The sequence below is a fragment of the Grampus griseus genome, assembly GCF_964374135.1.
Source record: "Grampus griseus genome assembly, chromosome: 16".
In the NCBI taxonomy this organism is placed as follows: Eukaryota; Metazoa; Chordata; class Mammalia; order Artiodactyla; family Delphinidae; genus Grampus; species Grampus griseus.
This window is the reverse complement of record NC_139010.1, coordinates 85,990,211-86,014,029: the sequence shown is the minus strand read 5'-3', so window position 1 is coordinate 86,014,029 and position 23,819 is coordinate 85,990,211. Positions and strand designations below refer to the sequence as shown.

At 60.1% G+C, this 23,819-nt stretch overlaps 1 protein-coding gene across 1 annotated transcript; it reads right to left on the bottom strand.

Moving 5' to 3' along the window:
- Positions 1-597: 597 nt before the first annotated feature.
- On the bottom strand, positions 598-23,819 carry ADGRA1 (adhesion G protein-coupled receptor A1; the record flags this gene model as incomplete). Its single annotated transcript, XM_082673721.1, has 4 exons — positions 23,696-23,819; positions 19,282-19,427; positions 2,790-2,888; positions 598-1,819 (listed from the first exon to the last, which is right to left on the bottom strand). Exons 2-4 carry the CDS (start codon positions 19,389-19,391, stop codon positions 598-600), a joined length of 1,431 nt encoding a protein of 476 aa, XP_082529847.1. The 5' UTR covers positions 19,392-19,427; positions 23,696-23,819.

The window sequence follows — 23,819 nt, the reverse complement described above, 5'->3', positions numbered from 1 at the left end:
TCACCGACAGTCCCGCTGCCCTTGTGCTCCCAGAGTACGGCTGCTGCCCCAGCGTCTGTGATGCTCTGAGGCCTGTGGGGCGGGGGTGAAGGTGGAGCCGGCACTGGGCAGAGGTGCTGACTCGAGTCCCCCTGAGACTGGAGGGGCCTGGGGCAGCTGCCCAGAGCGCTCTGGACTGACAGGCAGGCTGCCTGCTGGTCCCGAGGAACAAACCTAAACAGAAAACACACATTAAACACTAGGAAATATCGGGGGCGCCACCCGCCGCGGCCAGGCCTAGCAAGGCAGGTGGCAGGGCAGATGGGATACACGCCGGGCGCTGAGGGTGGGCTTCTGCCCTGGGCTGCCGGGGACTGGGCACTACGGGATGAAAGCAGGTGACTGTGGACGTGGACCTCCCGGCTGCCCTTGGGGCTCGTGGAGGCCGACGTAGCCCAAAGCGTCTTCCCGCTCAGGTCCTCCAACGAAGGGGTCAGTGGCGGTGCCGCCAAGGCTGGGTCAGGCGGTGACCCCCTGCCCGCCTCATGTGGCCGAGGGCCTGGCTCTGCTCTGAAGCACGTCCGGGCCGTGTGGGCGAAGGTGACAGAGCCCCGCCTGCTACACGGTTGTCTCGTTCCTCCAGGGCCCCGTGCGGATGTTACCCGTGCTGTCAGAGCCAAAGGGCACAGCGTCCCGTGCATCACCCTTAACCAGCCCGTTCTGGCCGGGGCCGCCAAAGGGCAGGGACTGTGTCCTCCGGAGCATCTCCAAGTGGGCCGGGCCGTGGGCTGCCTCCCCGCCGGGCCGTGGGGGACAGCCACAGAGCACGGGGCTGGCGTCGCCGCCCTCGGGCTGGCTGACCAAGGGGAAGGGGTCACCCTGGGCACAGCAGGCCAGCGAGTGTGGCCCCACTGGGCCCTCGAGCGAGCTGGCGGGGCTGTCCGTGCGCGAGCTGTGGGGGCTGCCGTCCAGGCTGGACGGGATGTGGTAGGCGTACTCCCGCTCGGCCGTGGCTGCCCGGTGCCGGCTGAAGTAGTGAGGCTTAGTTCTGCCCTGGAGGCACCTGTGCCGGTGCGGGTCATGCCCGAAGGCGTCCTCCTCGTGCACGTGGACGTGCGCTGCGTCCTCCATCAACTGCTCGCACTGCATCTTGGCACAGCAGGGTGTGGCTGGTGACAGGCAGCTGACGTGGCTTTGGGTGGCCTGCAGGTCGGTCATCTTGCAGTGGCCGGCTGGCGGGTGGCCGAAGCCCAGCGACTTGCCGGGACGCGGTGAGTCCTGCAGGCAGGCTGCGTGGCTCAGCACATCCCCGTTGGCGTCGAGCGCGGGGCGGGCGCCGAGCTTCGCGGCGTGGGGGTCCCCACGGGAGGGGCAGCAGGACCACCAGCAGTGCCACACATCTTCCCGCTTGGCGCAGTGGTGGATGAGCACGAAGAGCCCCAGGGTCACGCAGAAGGCGCCGTACAGGCAACTGAAGATCGTGTGCAGAAAGTGGCCCTGGGACACGGCCAGCGCCCCGAAGGTCCACGTGGCCACGAACAGGAACAGCGTGAAGGCAGCGGCCCGCAGCTGGGCCTTGAACGAGTGCTCGTTCTGCAGCAGCGAGGTGAGCAGGGCATCGCGGGCGGGCGGCGTGGCCCGCGGGGCCCCGGGGCTCTGGCCGGCCTCTGACCCTGCCAGCCGCTGCCACTCCTCTGCACGCTCCCTGAGCTCGTACCTGCGCTCTGGGTGGCGCCGCAGCTGGACGTAGGTGCCGAGGAAGTACACGCAGGTGACCAGGGAGATGAAGGTCGCGGGCCCGTAGAAGGCGCCCAGGCTGGGCTCCCAGGCCATCCAGCAGCTGTGGGGGGAAAGCAAGTCAGCGAGGGGGTCGCACCAGGCAGGGCAGTGGGTGGGACCAGGGGTCACCGCTTCCCTGAGCTCGCGGGAGGGCCATCGTGCGAGAAGGAGACACACGAAATCGGGACGGGGCCGCCCCTCCTGCCGCCGCCAGACAGCGTGGTGAGAGTTTGGGGGCGCCGGCGGTGGTGGTGGTGTGCAGGCAGCCGCCAGGCCTGGGCTCCGAGCCTCGGGCCGCCTCTCTGGCACTGCTGCTTTTCTCGGGCAGCTGCCTTTCCTCCCAGCTTCATCCGGGCCTGGTGGGGCCGCAGTGCCGGGCCCAGGAAGGGGTGAGCCCCGGGGGAACAGGGCCTGCGTGTCCTGCGGGGCTTTGCCCTGGGGGGGGCAGCTGGGGGAGGAGTGTGAGGGTGGGGGCATGGCTCCAGCGCCGAGGGTCGGCTGGGGGCTGTGCTGCGACCTGGGGCTGGCGCTGGCTCCTGTGAGCGACGGGGCCAGACCGGCCTCCCCAGGAGGGCAGGGGGGGCGGCTTCGGGGAGAGCCCAGTGGGGACCCTGCAGCCCCGGAGCCTGAGAAGCCCACAGTAGCCACTGCCGGGTGCAGCCGACCGGTGGCCTCACGGCGGGAGTGGCCTGGCCAGGTCCAGCGAGGCCGAGGGCCCCAGCCCACCTGCCGGCCGCGGGGGACGCTGGAGGCGGCAGAGCTAGGGCGGGGGCGCCGAGAGCGAGGGGGGCCGGTGGGCGGGGCGCCGACGGGGCGGGGTCTGTCTCAGCTCCTATGCTCGGCCGGGTCCACGCTCTGCCGTCCTGGGCGTGGCGGCCCTGTTGCCGCGGGCGGCCCCCTCCACCCCTCCTTCCAACCCACGGTGCCGGGGGGACGGGAGTGGGGGACGGGGGGTGGGGGATGGGAGGCGGGGAAGCCCGCGTGTGGGGAGGACGGCGCTCCTGGGCAGGGCCGCGGCGCCGGGTACTCACTACGCAGCGTCCTCGTCCTCCATCCCGTAGTTCCCGATGTTCGTGGCGGCCGTGATGCCGCAGATGATGAAAGGGGCCCCTCCGCTGATGAGGTAGAACCTGCGAGAAGGGGCCGCTCACTGCGCTCCCAGTCCCCCTGCAGCCCCAGGGCAGCCCCCCTTCGCCTTCCTCGGGCGTCCTGGCCGAGCAACTGTCCACCCTGGTGGCGGAGCCGCTTCCAGCGCCCTACCCGACCTGGCCTCCCCTGCGCCCCCTCCCCCACGAACCCTGCACCCCACATTCCCCACCCCCTGCATTGCTCCCCACGTTCCCCCACCCCCTGGGTCGCCCCACGTCTCCTCCATGTGTCCCTCCCCCCCCCCCCCCGCTGCTACACCTGTGCAGAGGTGACCCTGGCTGGGCCCAGCACGTGCGTCTGGGGACATGTGGTGCCTTGGTTCACGCGGCAGAAATAACGGGGAGAACGTGAAGCCCCTGAGTGGAGGGGGGACCACAGTGGACAGGGTGGAGGGGGCTGCATGCTCCATGGGGGACAGTACGGGGCTGTGGTGGACACTACAGTCAGCCGCCTGGCCCCCTTCAGGCGGAGCTGCTCATCCCGCCGGCGCTGGGGCCTCTCGGCCCGAGCCCAGGTAATGCCTGTTCCAGCGGGTGGCTGGCGTCAGCGACTAGCCGACTAGGCGTGCACGCTCAGGCCAGTTGGCCTGATAACCTCGGGGTGAGAAACTCACAGGGGCCGTTCCTCGTGCCTTTGTGTACTGCCTGGCAGCCCAGTTTCTCAGCTGCTTGGGGCCAAGTTCTGGCGTTTGACCCCTCCCTGGGAGGACAGGGGTTCGTCTGGAAGGGAGTTGCCTGCCCCCCCCCCGCCCCCCGTGAGCTGACTGTCCCATCTGTGGGGCCGCAGCCGACAGCTCCATCCAAGGGTGTTGGAGCGCTATCCTGGGGAGCGCGAGGGCTGGGGACTGCCAAGCACCCATGCCACGGGCACCTGGCCATGGGGCGTGCTGGTGGTCACACACGGCGATGGGTGGTGCCTCTGGTGGGGAGAGCAAGGAGCCAGCTCGGGGACGATTCCCCATAAGAGGGTGTCATTCACAGGATGCCACAAATGCCCAAATCAATGGGAGGGCACCAGGTCCCCAGCGAGGGGAATGACACGGATTCCAGGTCCATGGGTGGAAGTGGATGACCCTGCACATGGTCACACCCGGTGACGGCTGGGGACTCTGTGCCTCCCAGAATTCTGTATCCAGAGGGCACGTCCTCCAGAACGAAGGAGAAAGAAAGACACATTCTAACAAAAATAAAACATTCGTTGTCCGCTGACCTGCAGTTAAAGAAACGCCAAATAAACTCCTTCAGGATGATAGGGTGCTGTACCAGACAGAAGCTTGGAGGAGTGAAGGTCATCAGAAATACTGAACATCTGGGTAAATATAAAAGGTTTTGTTTCCTCCTAATTTCTTTAAAATATATATTGGTGTTTAAAGAAAGAACTTTAACACTGCCTTGAGGAGTTTACAGTATAGGTAGGGGCACTATCTGTAGTGTCTGTAGCATGAAGAGGGTGGGAGGAGAGATGGTCCCATGCAGTTGCCAAGTTTTTAATGTATTTTACATGAAATAGTGTAAGTGTCAAACTACAAAGACTGTGGAAAGGCTGTGGATTTTAATCCCTAAAGCAACCATGAACAGCTAATAGGCAAAAAGTTAACAGATACATTAAAATGAAATGTTACAAAATATTAAAATACTCAAAGAAGAAAATAAAAAAGGAAAAGGGAGGACAGAAAAAAAAAGAGAAAAAAGAAGCAAAACCAGAAAACAAATAATGAAATGGAGACCAAATCAAAACTCCCATTAAATTTTAATGGAATAAACATTCTAAGTCAAAGCCAGAGGTAATCAGAATAGATTAACAACAGCAAAAAAGCAAGACCTGGTTGTGTACTGTCTACAATAGGAGGAAACATTTTAAGTAAAAAGACACAGAGAGGTTGAAAATGAATGGATGGAAATAGCTATCCACACTAACTGAGTCCAAGAAGGCCGGCATGACTGCATTAATACCAGACAAAATAAACTTTTAAGAGAAGAGAGAAAGGGAGGCATTTCATAATGATGTCAACGTGAGTTCACAGGAAGACATTCAACTGTAAATGTGTGGGAGCCAAAGGGAAGATTCAAAACATGTGAGGCAAACATGGGCAAAGTTAAAGGGAGAAACAAACAATTCCAAAGTCATAGCTGATGTTCTGAATTCCCCTCTCTTAGCAATCGATAGAACAAGTAGGCAACAAATTAGTAAAGAAATAGAAGACCTGAACAAGAACATTAATCTTTTCCCTAATTGCTCTTTCTAGAACATCACACCCAGTAATTGCATAGCACTCATTCTTTTCAAGTGCACGCCATTTACCATCGCAGATGATGTGATGCTCCCTCCATGAAACAAGTGCTGATAAGTGTAAAAGTATCGAAATCATACAGAGCTTATTCTCTGATCCAAGTGAGATTAAATTAGAAACTAATAGCAATAAACTAACTAGGAAAACCACAAATATCTGAAAAATGAAATGACATACTTCTAAATAATTCGTGGATCAAAGAAGAAATCATAAGGGAATTTAGAAAATATTTTAATCAAAATGAGAAAAAATGCAGTATAATATTTCTGGGATGCAGGGCTTAAAGGGACTCTCAGCCGTGAGTATTTCTATGAGGAAAAAAAGAAAGGTCTAAAGTTCAGTGACTGAAGATTCCACCTCAACAGGGCAGAAAAACAAAAGAGCAAAGTAGACTCAAAGTAACCAGGAGGAAGAAGATGACAAAAACAGGGACAGAAATAAATGGAAAAAAAAACAAAGAATAGTGAAAATTATCATGCCAAAATTGATTTCCGGAAAAAAAAAAAAAGTCAACAGAACGATACACTCATAGCTGGATTGATCGGGATAAAGAGAGAGAGCACAAATTGGCGGCATCAGGAAAGAGGGGCCAGCATCGTCCACCCACAGGCACTGAGAAGATGCGCATATGCTGTAAACAACTGCACGCCAGCTATTAGCAACTGAGATGAAATGGATAAATTCCTGGAGAAAAATACAAGCTACCAAAACTGAAAGGAGAAGCATTGGAAAATCTGGATACTCTCTTTCCAGTGAAAACACTGACTTCAGTATCCACAAACATGTCGCAGAGAAACGCCAGGCTCTGCGAGTGTCCCCAGTGAATCAGAACACACATCTGAGGAAGAGAGGACACCAATCTGATATGGGCTCTTCCAGAAAATAAAGGAGCACGGAACACCTCCTGACTCAGTTTATGAGGCCAGCATGAGCTGATACCCAGCTCAGATGGAGACATTTAAAAAAGAGTTGATTACACACAGCAACCCTCACGAGCACAGACACAAACATCTCCAACAGTGTGTCAGCAAATGAAATCTAGGACTTTATGAAAAGGACAAAGCATCGTGATCAAGTAAGAATGATCACAGAAATGCGAATTAGCCTGTTATTCATAAACATCGATCAATGCAGTTCATCATATAAACTCAAGGAGAAGCCATGTGATTGCTTAATAGGTGTAGCAAAAACATTTTAGACAATTTAAGATGCATTCATCGTCAAAAAATCTCAGCAAACTAGGAATCGATGAATCTCCTCAACCTGCTGGGAGGCGTCTATGAAAACTGGTAGCCGGGGTTATCCTTGACGGTGAGATGGTGGAGGTTCCCAAGATCGGGAACAGACAAGGTGCCCCTCCCCCAGCCCCTGCGAACCCTGTCCTGGGCACCCCGGCACCCTGATGAGGCAGCAAAGAAGTAAAGGCACCAGTGAGAATGAAGGAAGTACAGTTCTGTTTGCAGGTGACCTGACTCGTTACCTGAAAGATGCTGTGGCGTCTCCAAGACAACTGCTGGGACTAACGAGAGCATTTAGACGGTTACGAGCTTATCACACAAAAAATCAGTTATACTCTGTACACGAGCAGGAAACCATTGGAAGATAAAAATGCTGTTTACAATGACATCAAACCGGAATCCCAGCAGATTCTTTCTTTTAAGTGGATAATTTATTCTAAAATTTATATGGAAATGTAAAGGGTCTGGACTATCGCAGGCCATCCTGAAAATAACACGGACTGCAGGATAGACTACGAAGCCCCAGCATCAGGACCGTGTGGTCCTGGAGGGAAGCCTGACAGTGGACGGGGACACTTGGCTCTGTCCCATCCAGGCTGGCTAGGGGTCTCCCCATGGAGAGAACAGCTGAGCACGGCCCCTCCACCAGGGCCTCCCTTCCTGGGGTGAGGCTGGGGGCTCCCCACTTGAAGAGAATCCGCCAGAGCTCTTTCTGGGAGGCGGGGCCTGTGCAGCAGCACTTGCAGCCTGATGACGGCCAGTGACAGGTGACTGGGCCCCTCCAAGCACCTCCGTGGGCCAGACCCCCATCGCTGCCTGCAGTCCCTCCAGGCTCACTCCTGCCTGGGCCTCCCCTTTCTGTCTCTGCCGGGACCCCGGGCCCTCCCGCTGCTCCATCCGTCCTGCGGCTCCAGGCTCACCTACTCTGTGCCTGCCACGCCGTCTGCTTTGTTCCCTGCACGCCCGGGTCACCTGCATGTTCTCCATGAAGGCGTGGGCCTCACCCACCCCATTCCCCTCAAGCTGCTGCCAGCACAGCACGTTGCTCTGAAGAGCGGTGCCGAGTCTCTGTTCTCGTAGGATGTCCACTATTTGTAGGTGAGAGCGGGCACGGTGGGGCAGGCCCCTGCACTCGTCCAAGCACCTCAGGGCATGAGCTCTGAGTGCCTTCCCTGGGGCTCCGGGAGTGAGCACGCGGCCCGCGCGGCCAGCCCAGAGCAGAAGGGAAAGGGAAGCGACGTGCCCAGAAACTGGCCAGATTCGCAGGATGCTGTCACAGGCCAGTGTGGCCCGAGGCCTGAGTGAGGGGCAGCCTGAGGGCCAGAGCCTGGGGGTGCTGCCGCCTCCGTGGAGGGGCCGAGGGAAAGGAGCTGTGCCTGCACACCCTGCAGGCGCAGTGAGCCAGCCTCCGGGATTCCAGCTCAGCGTGAGGCGGGGCAGCGGCCGGGCCAGATGAAACTGCAGGGACGATGGCGCGACTGCCTCAGTGAGCTGGGGAAACCTTCCCAGGGGAGCGAGTGCTTGGGGACCCAGCCCGAGGGTCCTGCTCCAGCCACGCAGCAAAGGGGTCTGGTCTGCGGGCCTCCACGCCCCCGTGTTGCAGCCGCTCTGCTCCCACCGCTGGCGGGGCTGCTCGGAGAGAAACCCGGGGTTGGCTCAGGAGACACCTTGAGCACACGGTGAGGTGCATCGGCAGGCGGCCCCACGGGATGTGACACGCATGGAAGGGACCCCTGCTCAAGCCTGCACCGCTGCCCGCGGCCCCATGGCTCAGGGAGCCCCCGAGAAGCCCTGCAGCGGGGGGCCCAGGGTGGTCTCTTCTCTGGTGTCTGGGTGGATGGAGAAACCGGCGACATGGCTAAGCCACAGCCAGCTGGGGGACAGCTTGCCCAGAGACCCCGCTGCGGGTCTCAGCCCGGGGCGATTCAGTGCTGCCGCCGCCTCTCTCTTCCCTGGAGGCCGAGAGGCAGCCGGGGCCCTGGAGCCAGTAGGTTGGCTCTGCCCCGCCCGCGGTGGACAGTCGGGGCCCACGCAGCTGACACCACCCTCCCCCCCACGGCGAGGCTGCATCGGGAGCCAGCCTGTGGCCTGGCCCTGGAGTCCTGCGGGGTGAGCGGTCCCGCCCTCTCTGCTGCCTCCGGCCAGGCCCCCTCCAGCCCCCGGGCGCCTCTTCCTCTGCAGGGAGCTTCGCCCAGCCTTTGCCTGGGCTGTTCAGGCTCCAAGTCTACACATGCCCGGGGGGGGGGGGGGGGGGGGGGGGCATGCCGAGCACAGGTCGCGGGGCGCCATGCAGGCTCGGTCAGCAGAGGGCGCCGGAGGCCGCCTCCGGCCCCTTGGCCAGGGCGGCTGTTCTCGCTGCGGCCGGTGGGCGCTCCGCGGTGGGGATGCTCCGCGGTGGGGATGCTCCGCCCCCACCTGCCCCGGCTCCCCCGCCCCCGCATGGACCTTCCTGCAGCCTCCACTCCCCACCCCAACCAGCCAACTCCAGTACAGCCGCAGCCTCTCCGTGAGGTCGTGACCCCAGCGCTGGAGGGGCCTAGAGCCGAGGGTGCAGCCACCACCAGAAGCCGGCAAAAGCACGTGAAACGGGTTCGACCCTGGAGCGTCCGGAAGGGCCAGCCCTGTCCACACGTGGATTTAGCCCAGGGGGGCTGGTTTAGACGTCTGACCCCAGGACTGTGTGATGATAAATCTGGGTAGTTTTAAGCCCCTGAATTTGTGGTGATGTTTTCCAACAGGAGCAGGAAACGAACCTGGTCCCCCAGCTTACACCACCCAGAAATTCCCGTCCCGGGCGGAAGTCAGGAGTGTAAGTGGCAGTGGAATCACAGAGCTGAGTGTACGAGGCATCTGTAGAGAAGGACGGGTTTGTTAACCGGACGCGGCATTCGTGCCCCAGACTCCTGCTTCAGAAGGTGCTTTCCAGCTGGTAGGAGTCGGGACAGCCGTTTGTAACGCCAGCAGCCCCAGGTGATACAGGGGGTGTGCGCTGTCCTACAGCAAAGGACAGACGGATGGACAGGCGCACGGCCCAGAGGAAGGATGGGAGGAGGCTGGGTGCTCAGCAGGAGACGGCAGATGGGACCCCCAAGAGGTCTCCCCCAGGGAAAGGGGCAAGGGCTGAGGGGTTTGGTGGGGTCACACCCCCCCTCCGGCGCCACCAGGAGCAGCGTGACTACAGGAGAGCTGGTCATTTGTCCACGTCACACGGCCACATGGTGACACAGTTACAGAGACGGGTCTGAAAAACACGCTGTGCGGTGAAAAACCAGATAAAAATATGAAATGAGCGATTCCATGTGGATACGGCTCAAAGTCAGTGCAGACAAAACTGGTGTTTAGGGGTGGTAAGACTATTAAAAAAGGCGATAAAAGTCATGAATGAGGACAGAGGGGGGCTGGGTGTGGGCACGGCTGAGGTCTCTGCAGGGGAGGCTCCTGTTTCTTCCCCTGAAGGGCACACGGAAATTCCATAAACCTGTGCTGATACTTTAGACTTATTTGGGGTGTAAATGTTCTATTTCTCAAAAAAAAAAAAAAGTTAAAAAAGAAGAAAAGAAAGAGAAAGGACCAGCCCTCTCCCTGAGCCTGGGGTGCCACAGAGCCTGGAGAGTGTGGGGTCCGGCAGCTCTGACCCCACCACCCGCCTGCCTGGGCACCTGACTGTTCCCCGTCCTGTCCTCTGAGCTGGGCCTGGGCCGTGCCCTGCACACTCGCCTGGCTGCAGCCCGCGTCCCGTCAGAATAAACCAGCTCCCGGGACAGAGACGCTGGACAGCTGGCGCAGGGCCCAGATGGAGGGCGCTGTCCCTGCCGAAGCCGCTCGGGTCCTGGGCGGGCAGCTCTGGGGCTGGGTGAGGAGCCCCTGCGTGTGCCTGTCCCCAGCTCCGGGCAGGCCCAGCTGCCCTCGAGGGTGCGGTGTCAGTGACGGGCACACAGTGAGCTCAGGCCACTGGGGTTTCTAGCTCCCGCAGCGCAGGCCCCATCCACTTGAGCTTCAGTATTTTAAATGGGCTTTTGTTTACGAGTCCCCTCTTTCCGCTTTTCGGCTAGTAATCCGCAAGCCTCCAGGGCTGCAGGGAAACCTGACTTTGAAATCCCCGCGGCCTCCCCAGTGCCCTTCCTGTGTCAGCTGAGCTGAGCGGAGGACCCTCTTTCCAGGTCAAGGGGGAGCAACGCTTCCCCGAGAGTCCAAAGGGCCACAAGAGAGGATGGAGGCCAGCAGAGGCCAGTTTCTCCCTCTGCGGCTCGGCCACCAGAAGAGACCAGTGGGTGAAGGAGCCCCCAGAAAGGACCTGGGAGAAGCCGCGTCAGGCTGTGATGAGGGTCCTGACCGCGCGGTGAGGGCCATGAGTCCCCCTCGCCCCGCTGGACAGTCGGTCCACTGTCCGGGGCCAGACGTGCTGAAGGCACCCTCCCCCAGGACAGCCTGAGGAACCACCGTCAGCCGACAGACCCTGGCTGGTCCGCGCCCTCGTGGAGCCTGGGTCTTTATGGACGAGACGCGCTGACATGAAGAGCGGATGTGAACGACTCTCATGGGAGTCACTGCTGCCAGGCCTCCCTGTGTCCTTGAGCCAGGGAGATGCAGTCGGCGGGGGGGTGGAAGCTGGAGTGAGGATGACCTGTGAACCTGCCCAGGCACCGCCCTTCAGACCCGGTGTCCATCATCTCCTGGTGCAGTTAGCGTTCCTTGTGTTGCTCAGGACTTCTGAAACGCGAGAGATCAGGTTGATGATTTCAACTCAGGGGAGAGAGACGTCCACATCCATTGCCCAGGTGTGTGGCTTTTAGAGCCAGCGATGTGCCTCTGAGATGCAGACCCTCACGTCCAGCTTGCACTGACCGCAGTGGAGGAAGATGATAACCCTTGAGGATTTGAGGCCTGGAGCAAAGCTGGTGGCTGAAGGCCTCAGGGCCACACGGTGAGGGACGCCTGTCCGAGCCCTGACTATGCCATGCAGACGCTCCAAGACCATCTCCTGTTCAGCGTGTGCCCTGCGTTTAACATGTAGCCAGGGCACTTTACGATGACCAGCATGAAACCACACCCCAGCTGCCATGCTTCTCTCAGTGATGCGCCGGCACGTGGGGCCGCGTGGTTGCTTTCACCTAGAAGGAGCCCTGTGTTCCTGGGCCAGGTCTGTGAGCCAGGACGTGATCCCAGGTGTGGCCTCACGGGGCCCCGGGGGTCAGGCTTGGAGGGTCCTGCTCGGTTCACCGACGGCCCCGGAGCCCTCTGCCCCCGTGGCCGTGCCGGGGGGTTGTGTGGTTCCGGCTGGCCCAGCGCTTGCCGAGCATGTCCCAAGCCCCTGGCCGTCTTTAATCACTGCTGCGAGAAGGGGTTCCTGGCAGAGGGAGCCCCAGGGAACTATCCCTCCACCAGGCAGGGCTGTCCAGGGTCGGGGCCGACTGCACGTGGGCTAATGGATGACCTGCAGGCGCCTGTCATCCAGGGTGTAGGCACCTCAGCACCAGCGCCAGCTGCAGTTTCCAGATGAGAAAACCACCAGCTGACCTTAAGTAAGAGGAAACCACCTAGGCGCACTTTAGCAGAAAGGGCAGAACAGATTGCAAAGTTAGCGTGTAATTACATGCAGCTGAATTGGGAATGAGCCCCTGAGCTTCGGTGAAACCGCAGCAAGAAGCGCGTTTGATTGTGAGGTCGACTTGCTCTGGCCGACGGCTGTGGACTGAATGTCCCCCGTTCCCATTGAAATCCTAAACCCAAGTGGTGGGATTAGGAGGGGCCTTGGTCGTGTGAGTGGAGCCCTCACAAATGGGATTAGCGCCGTATGAGAGACCCCAGAGAGCTCCCAGCCCCTTCTGCCGTGTCGGGTCGCAGCGAGAAGACGGACATCTAGGAACCAGGAAGCTGGTCCTCACGAGACACTGAAGCTGCTGGTGCCTTTGCGCTGGACGGCTGGCCTCCAGACCGTGGGAAGCACGTGTCTGTCGTTTAAGCTGCCGGCCTGTGGAGTTTTGCTTTCGCCACCCAAATGGACTGAGGCTAAGGGAGCGGGAGAGGTGGAGAGGTCTCTCCACCCAGAGACCCTGGCGGAGGGGCCTTGGCCGCCCAGCCCATCCACAGAGGCTGCGGACGGTGCCCTGCACAGCTGTTCCAGTGGCTCCCCCGGTGCTGGCTGAACGGCCCACGAGCGGCTGGGCTTGGAGACCCACGATCACCAGGTCACACGCGGCTCCTTCCGTGGGGATGACACAGGCAGGGCAGGTAGAGACGTGGACAGAGAAGGGCCTGAACAAGGCTAAAGAGACACACAGTCGTGAAGTTTGGGAGCCAAGCCCTCCTCGTGGTGGTGGCCTCTCAGCAGTGGCCGAGCCATGGCCCCCTGGCCCTCAGTGTGGACACCTGCCTCATTTTCTCTGTTTGTGTCTCTCAGCCAGGCTCTCCCTCCCCAGCTTTCTCCCTCTCCTCCCCGCTGACACTCGGAAGTGCTGACCAGCAGGCCGGCTCTGCTCCCTGAGGCTGGCGGCTGGGGACCTGGCTCTCGGTGGTTCCCCATATCACTGACTGATGAGCGTGTTCCATGTGCCCATGGACGCTTGTGCCAATGGCAGGTCTGGAGGTCACCAGCTGTGGCGCTCGGGCTGCAGGGGCGCCTGTGCAGCCGGTCCCCAGGGCAGAGCTGAATGCGCCCGCAGCCGGCTTCCCTGGGCAGCGCCCTGCGCGCCCTCTGCTCCTGGAGGGCGCTCCCGTGCGCAGAATCCTCCACTGGCTGCTTGCTTGGAGCTTCAGCGCCCTCTCAGCCGCACGCTGCAACTCACACCCCGACCAGCTGAGCCCGCGTGGCAGACCCAGCCCTGGACTCGCTCTTCTGCCCGTTCCTGCCGCTCGGTTTTGCTTTCAGCCCACCCAGTGGAATTCCCCGGTGCCAGTGCCCCAGCGCGCCCCGGGCCCCAGCAAGGTCCGCACCTCTGGGTCGAGCACCTCGGCTGTGCCTCGTGTGCCTGGCGTGGCTCCGTGGCCCCCTCTGTGAGTACAGCAAGCCCCCTTCGAGGCCGCGTCTGCGTTTCTTCCCGGAGCTGTGCTTTATCACCCCTCACCCAGCGCCTACGTTCCTAGAAACCCCTCCCCAGCGTGCTAGCCTGTGCAGATTCTCCCAGACTCAGCTTGAAGGGTCTCCTCCCACTGCGGCCCCGTGTGGGCTCCTCTGTGGAACCACAGCCAAGCAGCCACCGCCTCCATGCCGAGCAGTGGAGGGGGGGACCCCGGGAGTGCCGCGATGATAGCTGAGCCTCTGGTCCTCACGTCAGAACAGAGTTTTGATCAGACTGCTTTCCTCCAGCGCCCAGCTCAGATTAGCACTGAGGTTATGCATTCAAGGCCAAATTAAAAAATATTTACTGAGTCACTATCATTTACCTGCATGTGGTTTCGACATTTAATGAGGAAGAGCTGTGAGCCTGGTTCAGAGGAGACAAAGGGGCAGAGGCAGTCCTTTCCCTCAGTCCAGGGGGAGGACGCAGCAAAGCCCCTGTTAGATGTACTGGGATGGCTGCCAACAGCATTCTGTGGGATCCAGGGATACGGTCCTGCAGGAGCAAAGGGAGTGGCAGGCGTGGGGAGGGGCCGTCACCACATGGTGGAAGCAGGCGTCCTAGCAGGGGCTGCTGGGGGAAGGCGGGGGCTCAGGCTGGGGACCGGCATTAGTGGCGTCGGGGCCCTGCGTGCTTCCACGTTAGGAGGGGACTCTGGAGGGATGGGGGTTGGACGGGAGGGCACTGAGGGTGGGAGGCCTCGGGGACGGAGAGCAGTCTGAAGGGAGTACAGTGGCTGAGGGGGGCCAGGGTGACAGAGGAGAGGAGCCTGGGAACACAGGGGCTCCTCCTGACGTGGGGAGGGGACGAGAACAACGTGGAGCAGCGCCCAGCTTCCTGACACTGGCGTGGGGGTGATGGTGCCAGTGCCTTACTGAGCTGCCTGCTGTGTGTGGTGGTGCTGGGCATGGGCTCGGGTCCACGTGGACACCCCAGGGCGCTGGGCATGGGCTCGGGTCCACGTGGACACCCCAGGGCGCTGGGCGTGGGCTCGGGTCCACGTGGACACCCCAGGGCGCTGGGCATGGGCTCGGGTCCACGTGGACACACCAGGGCGCTGGGCGTGGGCTCGGGTCCACGTGGACACCCCAGGGCACTGGGTGTGGGCTCAGGTCCATGTGGACATACCAGGGCGCTGGACGTGGGCTCGGGTCCACGTGTACACACCAGGGTGCTCGGCGTGCGCTTGGGTCCACGTGGACACACCAGGGCGCTGGGTGTGTGCTCGGGTCCATGTGGACACACAGGATTGTGGGTGTGGTTTTGTGTCCCTCGTGGACACACTATTAGTTGTGTTGGGACCTCTGAGAAACAGCATTGGCACCTTGGGGACCGAAGGCTGCACCAGGGCTGCATGGACACTGGGCGGTGGTGGCTGCAGTGGGGAGCTCTGCCTTGAGTCCCTCCAGGCATCTTGGTGTGAGGGGACCCTGTCATGGGTGCGCAGAGCTGTGTCCTGGATCAGGGGGCCTGGTGGTGGAGGCTGGGCTGGGTGGGCCCTTGGGAGCTGGACCGGGCTCCTGGCCGGGTCCATGCTCCAGTCCTGCCCCCTCACTGGGCAGCTCCCCTGTGGGGCGTATGGTCCTCTCTCACCTCCTGCTGTTCTTTCCCACCTCCGCTCTCCCCCTAGCCCTTCACAATGCTTCCTGCGCTGCCCATGTGCTGGTTCCGCAAGGCCTACCCCCCACCCCCACCCCAAGAAAACCAGAAGGTCCTGGTGCTGACATCCTGGGCCCAGCTGAGGCTCTGAGTCTGGCCCATCCCCAGACTCCCAACCCCAAAGCTGAGGGGTAGCACCCCCTTGTCTAAATGTACACCCTTTTGTTCCAAGTGGTGACACCCCAGCAAGAAGCCCTGAGGCAGGACTGACGGGCCAGGGACCCAAGGCACTCTCAGCCCACAGCCATGAGAGGCCCGTAAAGGCCTTGACTCTGCTCGGTGACCCTTGGGCCTGGCCCGGGGCCTGAATCGAGGTGCTCCCCTAGAGCCCACACTCCACACCCATTCCATTCCTCACATAGAGAAAGCAGACAGCTAACCTGGCCGTGCAGCCCCCCAGCAGAACCTGCAAAGTAACCTGCCTCCACCCCAGGCCCTCCCCGGCTCCTGACCCTGACCTCAGAGCTTTCCAAACACCGGAAGGAATGAAATAGTATGTTTCCCATCATTGGAGTCAAGTTCTCTCCCCTCAGCCACGTGGCCCTTCAGTCAATCTGGAATTCCCTCACTCAGCTGTCTCTAAGACTTTCAGCACAATTCTAGAGAGATTCACCCCAGCCCCTGAAAACCGAATGATCTGTGCAAAATAAACAACACATTCATAAATAACCAGTGGGTAGAAGAGAAAATCACAAGGACAATCAGAAAAGACCTTGAGACGCATGAATAAACCCCACAACACACCACAACCTCTGGGATCAGCAAAAGCTGACCAGCTTTTGCCCAGAGGGAAATTCATAGCCATAAGTTCTAGAGTCAAAACAGAAAGATCTCAGATCGGGAATCTGACTTTATACTGTAAGGAAGTGGGACAAAGAAGAGCAAACTGAATTCAAATCAGCAGAAGGAAGGGAATAATAGACACTAGAGCAGAGATAAATACAATAGAGGCGATCACTAATGAGCTGCTGATGCATGAACCGGGACAACCCTCAAATCTCTTTATGCCTCAGTTTCCTTATTTTGTAAAATAGAAACAGTCATGTTCCCTCCAATGTGTGTGAAAGTACTGTGTAAACTATGAGGTATTATTAAACTTCCTTTACGCCAGACACATTTTCTGTTCTAAACAAACTGTGAATAATCGTAAAACACGTGCCTGCCCTTTAGCGTAGAGCGCGACAGAGTATGTGCTCAATAAACGTCGCCTATTTCAAAAAAGAAAAATTACAAAATAGAGAAAATGGATGAGATCAAAGTTGGTTCTTCAAAAAGATTGACAAAATTGGCTAACTATTAGCTAGACTAAGAGAAAAAGAGAGAGGACTAACACAGTCCTGGAAGTCCTAGCCAGAGCGATTAGGCAAGAAAAGAAAGAAAAGCACTCACATTGGAAACCTTTAAGAAGTAATACTCCCTCCATGCAGATGACATGAGGTAGATAAGACCCCAAAGGGTCCACGGAAAGTTGCTGGAGCTTGTAAGCAATTTCAGCCAAGTTGCAGGACACAAGATCAACACAAGGAATCAGTTGTATTTCTGTACATACGCAGTGAACAGCCTGAATATAAAGCTAAGGAAACAATCCCATTTACAATAGCATAAAAAAATACTTAGGGAAAAATTCAACCACGGAGCACACGATATGTGCACTGAAAACCGTAAAACATTCCTGGGAGGAATTAAAGAAGAATGGAAAGACATCCTGCGTTCAGATTGGATGCTGCTACTAATGTTAAAATGGTAACACATCTTAACGTGCTCTCCAGATTCAAGGCAATCTCTGTCCGAAGTCCAGTGGCCGTTTTTGCAGAAATGGAGAAAACTGTTTTAGTATTTGTGTGGGATTTCACAACTGTTTTCTTTTTATTTCTCAGTGGAAAACTGCAGAGCTGGGCTGGGAGGACACAGGGTCTCTGGCCACTGCCCGTGCCGCCCAGCCCTCCCCGAGGGTCCAGCAAGACATGGTGCGCTCTGTTCTGACAGCTTACGCAGCACGCCCTGGCGGCACGTGGCCTTTTGGGGCGCTTCCCTCTCACGGAGTCCCAGGAGCTAGCTTCCTGTTGCTGTTGGTAAAGCCCAGGCGACTTTCCAGTCTTGGGAGTGGGGTCAAGGATGCAGGAAAAGGACGCCTGTTGCGGGGCCGGTTGGAAGATCCCCACTGATGAGGGTGCTTCCGGTTGAGGAGGCTGAGGGCAGAGGCTGCAGGGCCTGGAGCGTGGAGGGCAGAATGTGAGCCCTGGGGGCCTGGGACGAAAGTCTCTGGTCCCTGACGGCTCCCCCCAGCCTTTGGGGTCCCCACGATCAGCCTCTGGTCTCTCTGGAGAAGGCCCAGGCCCATCACATTCGCCGCCAGCCCCCGGCCAGGCCGGGCCGAGAGAGCAGACTGTGCTGGTGATGGGGGGAGCCGGAAGCAGACGCCCCCGCCCTCCGACATCTGCACCCGTGGCGGGTGTGCGTGCCGGGACGGGGTGGCGACGGGCAGGCCGGTAACCGAGGGAGCTACTGGGGTCACAGCGCTACGTGGACGCCCCAGTGTCAAGGCCCTTCGTACTAAAGGAAATGGACGCTGGGGCAGGGGTGTGGCAGTGGCGTCCGGCCAGCACCAGGAGCGGCCAAATTCCCCCAGTGACCTGCGGGTGTGACAGCGCGGCTGGGGCAGTCCCCACCCCAGGCCCCAGGTCACGGAGCCCCGCGGTGCTGGGCGCCCAGCCGGGTCACGTGCATTTTGAAGCTGTCAGAGAAAAACAGAGCGAGCTCCACAGCTCCACCCCAGTCTTCAAGCAACCAGGCAGCGCTTCAATCAATTTCAGACCCGCAAATGCATTTTGAGAGTGATTTTTAAACCCAGGGGACCTGGGGCCCCCCTGGCAGGAGACGAGATGACGAAATCCTGCTTCCCTGGCCCAAGTCACTGTGAAAGCGCCACTGCCCCTGGTTGCCACATGGCAACGCGTCTGCTCCACCTGAAAATCAAATAGTGTCGGAAGCCTGGGGGCGGGGACGGGGTGGTGTTGCGGGGGGTCGCTATCCGCTTAAATAACACAGGGCGCTTTTTAATCTGCCTCAGAATGGCCGCTCTGCCGGGCTGTGGGCTTACTGAGCGCTGGTCCACGTCCCTCCAAGTGCAAAGCCAGACAGAGCTCGGTCCGAGGGGCCGGGTGTCCCTGGTGCCCCCCGCATGGGCCGCAACCTCACAACGGCAGCAGCTGCCTTTCCCAGGGACCACCTGGTTGGGATCGTCTCAGGAATCCCAGGCAAAAGGCTCCCAGACGCCAAGGGTCCCCCTCCCCGCCCCCAGCCCCAGTGTCCAGGGCGACCTCTGGCCGAGCTGCACATCACCACCAGCAGGCACCCTGGGGAAGCTCGGTGGGCAGCCAAGGCTTATGCTCTCCGAGCTCAGGTGACGTCCTGGAGACGGTGGCAGCCGGATGGCTTTGGGCAGCTGGTGCCCAGGCTCAGGGCCACGTAGGCGGATCTGAGCCTGGCTCTTGCCGACGGCTGATTTGGGTTCAGTCTTGGCTCAGAAAATTGAAGGTCAGAGCCCAGCAAAACCCTGATTGCCACAGATGGCTGCCCAGTGCTGGGGCAGGTGCGTCCTTGCCTAAAGGAGCCGAGATTGCTCCTTGGCGTGAAGTGAGATGCACTCCTGCTGTGGCCCCGGCAGGCTGGTGCCACAGCGTCTCCCTGGCTCAGATGCTGGCAGGGGGTCTGGGGCTCCCATCGGCCCCAGGCCTGCTCCGACCACGTCCACCTCGAGCCTGCGCGGCCCAAGGAGGCATCGGGGACAACTGGCTGGCGGGGGCCTCCGAACGTGTGGCCGAGCCTCGCGGTCACCTTGAGACCAGGCCCCCCCTTAGCTCTCTGAGACCCGTGAATAGACCAAAGCCCAGACCAGGCTACGGACCCGCCACGGAGCCATCCCTCCCCACGCCCACCCAGCATGGTGCCGGGGTTCTCCCCGCGGGAACTCAGCGGTACCAGAGGGCAGTCACCCCGCACCAGAGCCCCACCCTGCCCCTGGCCACCTGAGCCACTGGCTCATCCTCAGGCCCCAAGAGCCCCAGAGGGAGGTCCAGGGCCGGGGTCTCCTGGGCCTGGTGGGGGGGCGGCCAGGTGCACTCAGTACCTGAGCAGGGGCTGCCTGGGGTGCGGCGGCTGGTCTGCCCCCGGGCACAGCGGGGCCTTCTTGGTCACCTGCTTGTAGATGTTCCTGGCGGCCACTCCGATCCACAGCATGGTGGAGAGTGTGGAGTAGTGCAGCACGATGCCCACCTGGGGGGAGAGAGCGAGTGAGCCAACCACCCCCGGCCCTGCCTCCGCCAGCACACGTTCCCCCGAGTCCGAGCCCCTCCCCCTTGCATCCTCAGGAGGTGGTGACAGGAAGTGGGACTGGCAGGGGGCACTGGGGTCCTCGGGGCAGATGCCACACTTCACAGGGGCTGGAGCTCAACGGAGTCGCGTGGGCTGCCAGGACCCTTGAACGGTCAGCGTGGCCGTCCTGCAGAGAGGTGTGTGAACAACACCCTGGGCACGGTCCTAGTGGCGAGCACAGCCTCCCGCACGTGGGCCGGGTGCACACGTCTGTGTGGTTGGCATGGCTCAGCCCCACCGGCGCCCACCAAAGGAAGGGGGGGCGACGGCGCAGCGGGGTCTCCCGGGATTCCGGTGTTTGCGGCTCGCGGGTGAGATACAGCGCTTGGGGTCAGAGGCTGAAGTTCACCCCCTGCCAGTCGGAGTCGCTCATTACTGTGGCAATAATCTGCCTCAGCTGATTACGTATTCCACACCCCGTCATCTCCATCCGATTCTGTAAAATGAGTTGCCTTTGAAGTAATAACCTGACATTTCGCAATGACAAGTAAAACATGGCTGTAATTGTAAGGATGCCAACGTTTAAGGAACACAGCGATTCTGGGAATAAAGGTAACGTCGCACCATCATAATGATTTATCAACTCCAGGGTTCAGCCTTTACTTATGAGAAGGCTCCGTAATAATGGGTGAGAACGCCGTGGGGTGGTGGGAAACTCCCCGGGCTGTGTTTACGGTTTCAGGTGGCTCCCTGCAGGGGGGAGAGCCCAGCCTTTCCCTCCGCCTGGCTTGGGCCTCGTAGTGGGGCCGTGTGCGCCTGGGGCCTTGAGCTCACGGCCTCACCCCAGCCTGGCCGAGAGGAGGAGGCATGAGGACCTGAGGGGCTAGAACTCCCCGCACCAGAAACAGGAGGAAAGGGGACCACGTGGGCCTGGCCCTCGACTGCAGGACAGCAGAGTGGCTCTCATCACGTGTGAGTAGAAACAGTCAGAGACACGTCCTTAGAAGGAACGCCACCCTCGGCCTCTGGAGCTGGTCCCAGGCCGGGAAGAGGACTCGAAACCCAGAGTGGGGGCAGGGAGGCAGCAGAGCCAGGTCTGCCCTTCACCCGTCTGCCCCGAGCATCGCCCGGACTGTGAAAGTTTGTGGGTGATGAGAAGGTGTAAACGGCAGGACTCCGTCTGCCAGACACCAGCTTCAGGCTGGACGCGTGGAGCGGTCGCAGGGTCGTTACCCTGGCGTCCAGACGGCCCCTCTGCCATGCGGGCCGCCGCCCGTGCTTCCGGACCCAGGGCTGGTGCGGATGCACAGGGATTAGCGGGGCCCGCCCGTGCCCATGATGTCAGGGAGCCCTTCAGTGAGGCTCGCAGCCATGGTTTCGTCGCCATAACAACCGTCTGTTCCCTCCAGCCATCCTGAGCCACTCTCGTTCCTCATGTCTCTCTAACACATTTCCCTGTGACACCTGGATGAGGAGGGTTGGCTGCAGGGTCTGTGTCAGGCCTCGGGTGGTGGTGAGCTGTTGCTGTTGCGGTGCGGGCAGGCTGGCCGCCGGCCGGAGCAAATCCACATTTATGCTAATGACTCGGCTTGTGTGATCACGGAGGCTGAGACCCAGAATTTGCAGCTGGCGGGACAGCCGACTGTGCGGTTTCGGTCTGAGCCCGGATCCAAAGGAGAGAGACTGAGGTCCCAGCCCCAGGACACGCAGGGGTCTCTCTCACTCAGACTTCTCTTCTGTCCAGGCCCGCGTGGAGTGGATGAGGCCAGTGTTGGGGAGGACAGTCTGCTTTCCTCGGGCCACGGCTCGAATGTTCACCTCATGCAGAAACACGCTCACAGTTGCGCGTAGAAAGAGGTTTGACCAAAAAGATGTTTGCACCATGGCCGGTCGGCTCGACACAGGATGTCAGCCTTCACACCTTCCAACCGTCCTGGTCCTGGGCCATGTCCTCTGGGCTCTCTCTCCTCCAGCGAGCAGCGGCCCCATGGCTGTGGCCACCCAGCCCCGCACCTGCTCTCTCTCCTCTGGGCGCTCGGTGGGTGACGTCCAGCCTGCGTGTAGCCGGCCGTCCTGCTGGAATCTTGTTCTCACTGCCCCAGACCTGGCCTACGACTCGTCTGTGAGAGAAAGCGAGTTCCTTCTGGAAACGTGGTCGGGAAGCCAGGCCAGCACGGACTCCAGAACCGAGGTTGCTCCCCGACAGGGCCATGAGGTTGTCACTACGAGGGGACCGAGCATGTCTCACGCCAGCAGGACCTCTGCAGATCCTGCCTCTCCAGACCCCCCAGGCCTGTCCGCCCCCATCCACCACACACTTCGGGGTCCACCCGGCTGCACCGGCCAGGCCTCGGCTGCCACAAGGACGCCTGGCCCCCAGAGCCTCTGTCTGGGCTGGCAGTCTTGGGGTGGGCTCCCGGTTGGGGGAGGCGGGGCTCCCAGGCCTGTAAGGGCCGTGATGACCTGAGGGGCTGGCTGCACCGCCAGGTCCCAGGGCTCCCGCTGCAGGGTCCTGGCGTGCGGAGCGTTGGTGGCAAAGTGTGGAATAAAGATAGCAATGCATATCACTGCTTCCAGATGGCTCCACGTCTCAGCAGGTGTTCGCAGCGGACGGTAAACTGGATTTCCCGGGGCTCTCCCAGGGGGTGTTTCCACGCTATCGAGAGGCTTCCGGAAGCGTGTCTGCCCCTCTGCGTGGTTTTCAGGGACATGCTGGTGACTTTTCTGCTGGGGTCCAGGAACAGGTGGCAGAATTGGCTTCCCAATGGGATGGTTGGCCCTAACATGGATTTGCAGAAAAGTGACCTCTCTTCTGTGTAGAGGAGCGTGGGGAGACTGGGCCACAGGGCCCCCGGGTCCTGTCTCATGGGTCTGGCACCCTGTTTGCAGGGGGGAGGGCATCGGGGGGGATCTCACAGCCTGACTCCTCCCCAAGGATCGGGGGGGTAGCTCACAGCCTGACTCCTCCCCCAGGTGTCCCTGTGGGAGCAGCCTCTTGCCCCTGACACCCAGGAGCCGCCCAGCTGCCGCCGTCTGTGCAGGAGGATGAGTCATTTTTCGTGTGGACAGGGGGCGTGGAGGCCAGGTAACTGGGCTGCAGCAGCCCTAACGGCTGTCAATAAACTGTTGTTGAATTCACACAACCAAGGCTGCGAGGGGTGCATGTGACGTCCCGGTGGGTGCTGGCAGAGACGCTGCCTCCACGTGGTCCAAGCAGATGGACGCACACCAAATGAGTCCTTGGTGAGATGCCCTGTGGTCCGTGGGGAAGCCCCACCTGGCCCCCGCCTGGGTGCTGGAGGGGTCTGCCCGCCTGGAGGGCACTGTCCACTGGGCTGAGCTGAGGCCAGGAGTAGGCGGGCTGGTGAGAGGCTGGAGGGGGAGAGCACGAGGGGCCTCGATGTCCAGTTGCAAAGGCACCTGGGCCTTCTGTCCTTGACTCACAGTTGACGGAAGGGCCTCTTTCTGGGCTCTGTCAGGACCGGAGGGTAGTTCGTACTACCCGCCCCGCCTTCTTTTGGCCACGCTGCATGGCAGGTGGGATCTTAGTTCCCCGACCAGGGATCAAACCTGGGCCCCCTGCAGTGGAAGTGCGGAGTCTTAACCACTGGACCGCCAGGGAAGTCCCTTTCCCCCCTTTTAAGGAAGGTCAGGCGGGGCTGTGGGGTGGGAAGAAGACACCTCTGTGTCTTCTCTGTGCTCCCCTTTCACCTGAGAGGGCCAGACCTCCCCAGCACAAGACCGCCGAGTCCCACTTGGAGGGTGGGGCCCGCGTGTCTCTTCCACGGCCCCGAATCCCCGGTGACCCACCAGCGATGGCGCTCTCTCGCCTACATCCATGGACTCTTACCTGGGCCGAGGGAGCAGGGGGTCCCACCCCTGTGCTCCTACCCCACCTGTCTCTGCAGGAGAGGCAGGTCGCGTCCCTGTTTCTGTGATGAGCCCCGGACTATGAATGTCTCATTAACATGTCACCATAGGCCTTGGAGAAAACTGGTCCGATTGGAAAATAAACTAAATGACATGATCAAATGCTGAGCAAATCGGTCAGACTCACGTGGGAGAGGTGTAGACACACTGGATGCTTAACTGTGCCCTTCACGAGAAGCCTGAGCAAGCACTTGAATGTGGTTTCACACACAAGACGGTTATCACGAATTTCCCCTTTGAGAGGAGAGTCGACAAACACTTCAGAGTCTGTAGCAAAATGAAGACCCAACAGCACTCACCGCCTGGCACAGGATAGGGTACGTGGTGCGGTTGATGCCACCAGCAAACACGGAGAAGGTCAGGGCTGCGTGGAAGCAGAAGTTCAGGAGCGTGTGCCGGCCTTTCCGGCTGATCCGGATGGTG